Consider the following 9,657-nt stretch of genomic DNA (forward strand, 5'->3'; position numbering starts at 1 on the left):
ACACCGATCCATATGTAGGCTATATAGTTTCATTTGATATGTTTGGTTTTGTTTAGCAAAAAAATAAAATAAAGAAATTAATAAAAGAGAAGAAGAAAAAGAAAAAAGGAAAGTCCATTTTTTATCTAGACAGGATAAGCTTCTGTCACACCTGTAACACTCGAACTTGGCCTTATACCTATTGTTCTACCTCTTGTCTTACATGCCACAATACAGAATTGAATGCAATCAGCATATTCTCTACATTTGGTATTTACATTAAAAATCATATGAAAAACGATTGACTGTTTGTATTTCTAAAGCGTTACAAACGAAAGAATGCTCAAAAATAATTATAGCAGGCTATAAAAGTATAATCTTCAACTCAAAAACAGCATCCTCTACAGCATAAGGTATAATAACGACAGTAATGATGCGGTCCTTGAGGACCTGACGCAAGAGAAACGTTATGCAAGCCCTTGCTCACTTTGTTCGTGAGATTGCACCACTCCTATTCTTCACTCACCGAATATCTGACAGTAGTAGACATAGTCTGTTCTATCTACCGTTACAAAATCTTACTCACAAGCTATGATAATGTGCGTGATTCCAACGGTCATGAACACCATCCGTTTATTTTCGTTGTAAAATAGCCTATTCGAAAATGTGAACAAAAGTCATGCGACGTAGTTGTAGTCTGTTACTTACTGTGGCGATGTGTCTGCGCCGTGAAGGGTTCTTTTCCATCTCAAACCGCGTGTCAAATATGAAGTGTATAGTCTCGACTATTTCGCAGAGATTCACTTAAACAAGTGGAAACTTGGTGCCCTTCTGCACCATTTTATACATGATGAGCCGTCAGTAATGGGATTATTAAACAAAAACGGTTTCAGGCGCTGGCGTTAACCTTTTTTAATGCATAATTAGGTTTTGCAAAGAAATAATTAGATTCAACAGTGCTTACACTGCCTATATTTTCAAATTATATCTACCACAATCACATCATGTTTTGACCCTCTTGTCAATCACATCACAACATTTTTCAAGTATCACAAAAGCAAATCATTTTAAAACATATTGGGACCACCAAATACAGTATTATACATAGCCAAAATGAATTATCCTTGGGCCTATAACGGGATTGCCAACTCATGCTTTGTCCACAATATAATGGGCGAGTACGCCATCTAGTGATATTGTGGCGTTACATAAACCGTTCACAAAGAGCTCTTGGCTCGCCTCATCTGCAGCATAGACACGCCTTATAAATAGGCTTCATAAATTTGCACATAATTTGCAGCCATATATATATATATTTTTGATAGTAAAAAAAATTACTCTGCATGTCTGATCTGTTTGGTAGTTTACATTTAGGCCTATATGTAAGTTTATCAAGGCCCCATAGATTCTTCTGTGATGATTTCAGTTGAATAATTATTTAGGATAGGAATGAAGTACTCTTACTGCACACATATATGAACTAATTCATTCATATAAAGTAGGCAAACAAAATTTGTGCCATCTGCTTATGATTAGTCTCGAAGGAAACTAATCATCCGTTAGTCCAGTAGCTCAGCATTCTTTTTCAGCACCACGGACAACGACAGCTGTCAATCATATGTAAAGTGCAGTACCGCATGTTGCCACAGTGAGAACATTTGACATTTACAGTGAACTCGTCACACGGGCCCCTAGCATAGTATCAACAATCAGTGTTTGTCAGCTGGTCTAACCTCACGACCCACATTTCTCCTTGGTTGTCAAGTCAATTAAATTAATTAGACAATTCAGACACACCCAAATACCCCATTTGACATTTACGTTTTGTTAATTTAGCAGACGCTTTTATCCAAAGCGACATAACCTACAAATAGTGTAGTACAGCAAAATATCAAGGATCAGAAGTGCATGGTTCTACAGAGTTTCGGTGGTCAGTCCAGAAATAGTAACTGTTTATAGAATAGCCTAGGATCTGTGCTATATTGATAACCACGAGTCATACACTAGACTCATGTTGCAGTAGACCTTTAAGTCAATGACTGAACTCATCGTCCCTTCCCCAAGTCTTCTGCTGTTGTTCTGCTCTCTCTCTCTCTCTCTCTCTCTCTCTCTCTCTCTCTCTCTCTCTCTCTCTCTCTCTCTCTCTCTCTCTCTCTCTCTCTCTCACCCACAAACATCTGCATATAGGCTGAACATAAGGCCACAACGACCTCTCCCCATGGATTTTCATTCCCTGTGGTCGTACTAATGCAGAAAGTTAATGAAGTCTATTAGATATCCTTTTTAGTCTTTCTTTGTCATCATGTTTGCATCACCCTGAACAAACATCTACGCGTTGCTCCTTCACTTTTACATCCAATCAAAGTACCTATTTTTGCTGCTTGGCTACAAACATCGCGATAACGATTTCTCCTTGGTGCAAGAGAGGGTCAGCTGATCGCCTACGTAACTGGCAGTAGCTACCGACGCGTGTCGTTGAGCAAGACAGTACAGTAGCTAACACAAGAAATAAGCAACAGTGTAAGAAACGGAATCTATCACCAGTGAAGTGACAACTAGTTTTAACGTCGACAAGTTACAGGTAAATAAGCAGTACATTTCTGCAAACACATTAAGTAATTCAACTACATTTAGCTTGCTGTCTTAGACTTACTAGCTAACTGTCAGAACATTCCAGACAGCTTTGCTTGCGTCGGTAGCTTGATAGCATTAGTAGCTATCGAGCAAGACATAACACTCGCTAGCTTTTATAGTCAGTAATTTGTGCTGCCATTTAACACAATTCTACATTTACGTTATTTAGTGTGCTGCTCTTTTGAAATGCCCTGCCCCCCAAATAATAAATAAGGCGAAGATCAAACCTCCATAATCATTTACGCTTCCTGGATTTCTCATACTAGCCAAGCTATCTAGCTTGCACTGTCATGTGGTTAGCTAACGTTAGCTTCTGTTTCGAAGCTAGCTAACGCACTCAGGCTATTTTCTGAAATAAATACGTTTAGTTGTACACATTACATGGTTATCTATGATACATCCTTATATAACATTGATTGTTTGAAACGGTGCATGTGCAACACAGTTTGAGAGCTACTGTATGTGTTTACACCGGTTCAATGAGCTAACGTTAGTACTTAATAACTTGCTAGCTATCCAGTTGGCTATACATCTTTCAAAGCCTTAAAATACACGTCATCATGAAATAGTTGCAGCTAGATTTTTTAAATAATTAAATACACATTCAGTAAAGCGACGTATTGCATAAAGAAATGCTGCCTTGCTTCGTCTGAGACGATGAGCATGCTAGCCACTGGAGCAAAGTTCGTTCAATTAGTCATTCAATTAAGTTACTAAGGTAGGACTAACAAGGTTATTCTATAAACCACGGTTCCTTTTTCATGTAGGGAAACCAGAGTTTAACGTCAAGATGGCTGACACGGAGCAAACGGAGCAAACGACCCCCCCTCCTCAACTAGGACCAGTAGTGAGTATTAGTGCGTCTCAAATCAATACTGACAGTCATTATCGTAAATAACAATTATAAACTCTGATACCGTTTTCCTTTTTTAAAGCAATATATGTTGGCGAACAAGTTGGAGACAGCGATGTGGCTGTCACGGGTCTTCACAGTGTACTGTTCAATCATGTTCATCCTGCCACTTCTAGGGTAAGTAACTCAAACACTGCCTGAGTGTAATTATTGTTAGTATCACGCACATCATTATCCGCTGATGGAGAGGTTATGGAAATTACACTTGATTAGACTTAGTCTGTAAGAAAGGGACACCAATTAACAAGCAAAACAAATAACAAAACAATAAATTTCTACTATTAACCATATGATGACAGACATGCATTTGCACACAACTTACAAACACTTTGTACCCATGTCAAAGCACTTAAAAGTGTCATACCGAAGACTACACTATAAGACTATTTACATTTCATCCATTTTACCGGACGCTTGTATCTAAAGCAACGTACAAAAATTGCATATACAAAGTACAGCAGATGATCTTGGCCCGTGTCTCCTGGGCCTGATGTGTGCGTCTTCCTTCCTGATCTCCAGGCCTCAGGCAGCAGCTAACTTCTACCAGCGTGCTCTGCTGGCCAACGCCCTGACCAGTGCCCTGCGGCTGCACCAGAGGCTCCCGCACTTCCAGCTCAGCAGAGCCTTCCTGGCCCAGGCTCTCCAAGAGGACAGCTGTCACTACCTGCTGTACTCCCTCATCCTGGTCAACTCCTACCCCATCACCAGTATCCTTTCAGTCCACACACACCTGGATTTGGAGGAAATAGGAATTATTCTGGGGAGTAGGTTCTGAAATGTGGGCGGGGTAGTTTTTTTTACTGATGGAGGATGTGGCCGTTAATTTTGTTTTCTTTATAAATGGTGTGGGGGATGGGCTTGACGTTCACTAAAGGTGGGTGTAGAATCCTGTATAATGAGACCTACACCCCTGGAATTATTCATACAACCTTATTTGTTTGTAAAGGCACAAAGCTCTCCATGATCCTCCACAACTGGTTTGGGGAGTGTTTCAGACTGATGCAAACAGGTTTACATGTTGATAATGTAAACATGTGGTAAATCGTTCAATGCAGAGTTTTCATTGTGTCAAAGTGAATTCCAAGATATTTCCGTTTTGTTTCTTAACTGCCGTCTTCAGTGAGCATATTCCCTGTTTTCCTCTTCTCCCTGCTCCATGCAACTACGTATACAAAGAAGGTTCTAGATGTAAGGGTGCATGATCACACAGTCCAAACACAGCTAAGGGATTGATATTGATAGGCTGCCAGTTTCTTGAATCCTAATTCATTCCTTCTTCCTAACGTCCATGCAGGCGATGGGTCCCAACAGCCTTGCCTTCGTGAGAAACTTCCTCGACAAGCTCACAGCGAACCAGCAAAACATCCTCAAGTTCATCGCCTGCAATGAGATATTCCTAATGCCAGCCACTGTATTCATGCTCCTGAGGTAATAGATTTTTGTTCATATTGACATGACTTTCAAAAATGTAAATGTTTCTCTATAAACAGACTTCAGTCGACAGTAAGCAGGTCTGCTGAGAGTGTTTCTGAGTCAAGTCCCTCCATGTGTTTTGTTGACAGTGGCCAAGGCAGCTTGCTGCAACCCTTCATCTACTACCGGTTCCTCACCCTCCGTTACACCTCTAGAAGAAACCCCTACTGTCGGTAAGACCAGCCCTACATATCTGCAGCGTTGCTAGGTCAAGACGTCAATAAAAAGTTGAATAGATCTGAAACCTGTACAAGGTGCTGTGATGCAGATGTCAGTTGTTTTGATGAACCCGTAGAGTAACTATGTTTTGGTGTGTGTGTCACAGTATGAGGCTTGTGAAATAACTCTACGTTTAATGTGAAGACAGCCACACTTGAAATCTTTAGAAACAGTCATGATCTCATCTGTGATGGCTCTAAAGGGCTACTGTAACTCATGTCAAGTTTTGGATAACGTTTTTAGATTTCAATCCTGTCCTTCCGTTAATCCCTCTTCCTGTGTTCGGCTGCTTGTTCTCCTCCTCCCAGCACCTTGTTCACCGAGCTGCGGATTCTTATAGAACACCTCATCATGAAGCCTGTATGCCCTGCCTTCTTCAGGAGAATGTGCCTCAACAGCATCGGCTTCATCAGCCGGCTGGCCCCCACGGGGGTGTAAGCTGTGTTTTCACCATCCGGGGCAGAGGCCAACTGGAGGGACCACCAAACAACAACAACAAAAACCTTTGAATGTTTCAGGTCCGGTTCGTCCCTCTGTACATACACCATTGTAGAAGCCCTGCCTGCGATGGTCTGAACCTTGATCACATCGATATTAGGCTTTATGGAACTGCTGGCCCCTCCAGCCACACACCCCTGCTCGTTGGAAAGTGCACCTGCTGACTTTCAGGATTGATCCCCTGATGGTAATAAGGTTTTTGTTTGGTCCTGTACTGTTTATTTATTCATGGCAAATACTTGTTCTCTCACAAAATGATCATATTAACCTTCTGAGATTAGGTAGGTGATGATACCAGTTGCAGTCATTGTTTTTTATAATCATTTTCTGTTTTTCAAAGTGACATGAATGAAGGATGGTTTATGTGTGTGTGTAGTTTCTATATCCACCAATTCCATTTTCTACTTTTTTTGTATGTGAAATGCATTGGCCTCCATGACTTATTTTGTCTTAACATGTTTTACTTGGAATCTAAATGTGATATATAGATATTAATACTATTTAAAAGCGATGTAGAGAAAGGAACAGGGTCAAAATTAGGCACTGAAATTGAATATCTGCCATAGTTGATCCAAGTCAAGATGATAGAATTGGTTTGAATCAATCAGCTAAACCACTTAAGCGCTCCATATACAACGCATGTCACATGGACTTTGGAGAGAATACACCTAATAGTTTAAATGCAAGACCATAGGTGAATCCTAAACATGTTTCCTGATCAAATGACTTCAAATTTCCATTCAGTGTGACTGAGTTGTGGCTAGTGTAGATGTGGTTCATCGCATGCTCTGTTATGCCATGTAGATGTATTTATTATTTACCTGTAGGAAAACCATGTTTGTGTAGATATGGAATAAAATGATCAATTACCTGAAATGAATAAAATATTGTAGAAAAAGATGCATTGACTCCTGGCTCTTCACTGCGTATGAATAACATAACATGGGGCGGCTCAGTAGCTCACTGGATACATTGCCACCAACAAGGCTGATGTCTTAGAGGCCCATTTTTCCTGACTCTCCAACAAGGCTGATGCAGATGAAATGACCAAAGGGGTTAGTTTGTTTAAAAAAAATGAAATGACCAAAGGGGTTACTATGTTTGTTTTGAATGAAATTACCAAAGGGGTTACTATGTTTGTTTTGAATGAAATGACCAAAGGGGTTGGCATGTGTGAAATGACCAAAGGGGTTGGCATGTGTGAAATGACCAAAGGGGTTAGTATGTGTGAAATGACCAAAGGGGTTGGCATGTGTGAAATGACCAAAGGGGTTAGCATGTGTGTTTTGAATGAAATGACCAAAGGGGTTGGCATGTGTGAAATGACCAAAGGGGTTAGCATGTGTGAAATGACCAAAGGGGTTGGCATGTGTGAAATGACCAAAGGGGTTAGTATGTGTGTATTGAATGAAATGACCAAAGGGGTTAGCATGTGTGAAATGACCAAAGGGGTTAGTATGTGTGTTTTGAATGAAATGACCAAAGGGGTTGGCATGTGTGAAATGACCAAAGGGGTTAGCATGTGTGTTTTGGGGTAAATGACCAAATGGGTTAGCATGTGTGTTTTGAATGAAATGACCAAAGGGGTTAGAATGTGTTTTTTTAAATGAAATTACCAAAGGGGTTACTATGTTTGTTTTGAATGAAATGACCAAAGGGGTTAGCATGTGTGTTTTGAATGAAATGACCAAAGGGGTTACTATGTTTGTTTTGAATGAAATGACCAAAGGGGTTACTATGTTTGTTTTGAATGAAATTACCAAAGGGGTTGGCATGTGTGAAATGACCAAAGGGGTTGGCATGTGTGAAATGACCAAAGGGGTTGGCATGTGTGAAATGACCAAAGGGGTTAGTATGTGTGAAATGACCAAAGGGGTTAGTATGTGTGAAATGACCAAAGGGGTTAAGTATGTGTGAAATGACCAAAGGGGTTAGCATGTGTGTTTTGAATGAAATGACCAAAGGGGTTGGCATGTGTGAAATGACCAAAGGGGTTGGCATGTGTGAAATGACCAAAGGGGTTAGTATGTGTGAAATGACCAAAGGGGTTGGCATGTGTGAAATGACCAAAGGGGTTAGTATGTGTGTTTTGAATGAAATGACCAAAGGGGTTGGCATGTGTGAAATGACCAAAGGGGTTAGTATGTGTGAAATGACCAAAGGGGTTAGCATGTGTGAAATGACCAAAGGGGTTAGTATGTGTGTATTGAATGAAATGACCAAAGGGGTTGGCATGTGTGAAATGACCAAAGGGGTTAGCATGTGTGTTTTGGGGTAAATGACCAAATGGGTTAGCATGTGTGTTTTGAATGAAATGACCAAAGGGGTTAGAATGTGTTTTTTAAAAGAAATTACCAAAGGGGTTACTATGTTTGTTTTGAATGAAATGACCAAAGGGGTTAGCATGTGTGTTTTGAATGAAATGACCAAAGGGGTTACTATGTTTGTTTTGAATGAAATGACCAAAGGGGTTGGCATGTGTGAAATGACCAAAGGGGTTGGCATGTGTGAAATGACCAAAGGGGTTAGTATGTGTGAAATGACCAAAGGGGTTAGTATGTGTGAAATGACCAAAGGGGTTAGCATGTGTGTTTTGAATGAAATGACCAAAGGGGTTGGCATGTGTGAAATGACCAAAGGGGTTGGCATGTGTGAAATGACCAAAGGGGTTAGTATGTGTGAAATGACCAAAGGGGTTAGCATGTGTGTTTTGAATGAAATGACCAAAGGGGTTACTATGTTTGTTTTGAATGAAATGACCAAAGGGGTTGGCATGTGTGAAATGACCAAAGGGGTTAGCATGTGTGAAATGACCAAAGGGGTTAGTATGTGTGAAATGACCAAAGGGGTTAGCATGTGTGAAATGACCAAAGGGGTTAGTATGTGTGTATTGAATGAAATGACCAAAGGGGTTGGCATGTGTGAAATGACCAAAGGGGTTAGCATGTGTGTTTTGAATGAAATGACCAAAGGGGTTACTATGTTTGTTTTGAATGAAATGACCAAAGGGGTTGGCATGTGTGAAATGACCAAAGGGGTTGGCATGTGTGAAATGACCAAAGGGGTTAGTATGTGTGAAATGACCAAAGGGGTTAGTATGTGTGAAATGACCAAAGGGGTTAGTATGTGTGTATTGAATGAAATGACCAAAGGGGTTGGCATGTGTGAAATGACCAAAGGGGTTAGCATGTGTGTTTTGAATGAAATGACCAAAGGGGTTACTATGTTTGTTTTGAATGAAATGACCAAAGGGGTTGGCATGTGTGAAATGACCAAAGGGGTTGGCATGTGTGAAATGACCAAAGGGGTTAGTATGTGTGAAATGACCAAAGGGGTTAGCATGTGTGAAATGACCAAAGGGGTTAGTATGTGTGTATTGAATGAAATGACCAAAGGGGTTGGCATGTGTGAAATGACCAAAGGGGTTAGTATGTGTGAAATGACCAAAGGGGTTGGCATGTGTGAAATGACCAAAGGGGCTAGTATGTGTGTTTTGAATGAAATGACCAAAGGGGTTGGCATGTGTGAAATGACCAAAGGGGTTAGCATGTGTGTTTTGGGGTAAATGACCAAATGGGTTAGCATGTGTGTTTTGAATGAAATGACCAAAGGGGTTAGAATGTGTTTTTTTTTAATGAAATTACCAAAGGGGTTACTATGTTTGTTTTGAATGAAATGACCAAAGGGGTTAGCATGTGTGTTTTGAATGAAATGACCAAAGGGGTTACTATGTTTGTTTTGAATGAAATGACCAAAGGGGTTGGCATGTGTGAAATGACCAAAGGGGTTGGCATGTGTGAAATGACCAAAGGGGTTAGCATGTCGAAATGACCAAAGGGGTTAGTATGTGTGAAATGACCAAAGGGGTTAAGTATGTGTGAAATGATCAAAGGGGTTAGCATGTGTGAAATGACCAAAGGGGTTAGCATGTGTGTTTTGAA

At 40.5% G+C, this 9,657-nt stretch overlaps 1 protein-coding gene across 1 annotated transcript; it reads left to right on the forward strand.

Moving 5' to 3' along the window:
* The first annotated feature begins 2,428 nt into the window (after window positions 1-2,428).
* tmem33 (transmembrane protein 33) lies at window positions 2,429-6,132 on the forward strand. The gene is made up of 8 exons (XM_067247495.1): window positions 2,429-2,560; window positions 3,381-3,460; window positions 3,549-3,643; window positions 4,046-4,233; window positions 4,647-4,714; window positions 4,821-4,954; window positions 5,089-5,172; window positions 5,527-6,132. The coding sequence occupies exons 2-8, from the start codon at window positions 3,404-3,406 to the stop codon at window positions 5,654-5,656; spliced, it is 756 nt and encodes a 251-aa protein (XP_067103596.1). The 5' UTR covers window positions 2,429-2,560; window positions 3,381-3,403; the 3' UTR covers window positions 5,657-6,132.
* The last annotated feature ends 3,525 nt before the right edge of the window (window positions 6,133-9,657 follow it).

The sequence above is a fragment of the Osmerus mordax genome, chromosome 12, assembly GCF_038355195.1.
Source record: "Osmerus mordax isolate fOsmMor3 chromosome 12, fOsmMor3.pri, whole genome shotgun sequence".
In the NCBI taxonomy this organism is placed as follows: Eukaryota; Metazoa; Chordata; class Actinopteri; order Osmeriformes; family Osmeridae; genus Osmerus; species Osmerus mordax.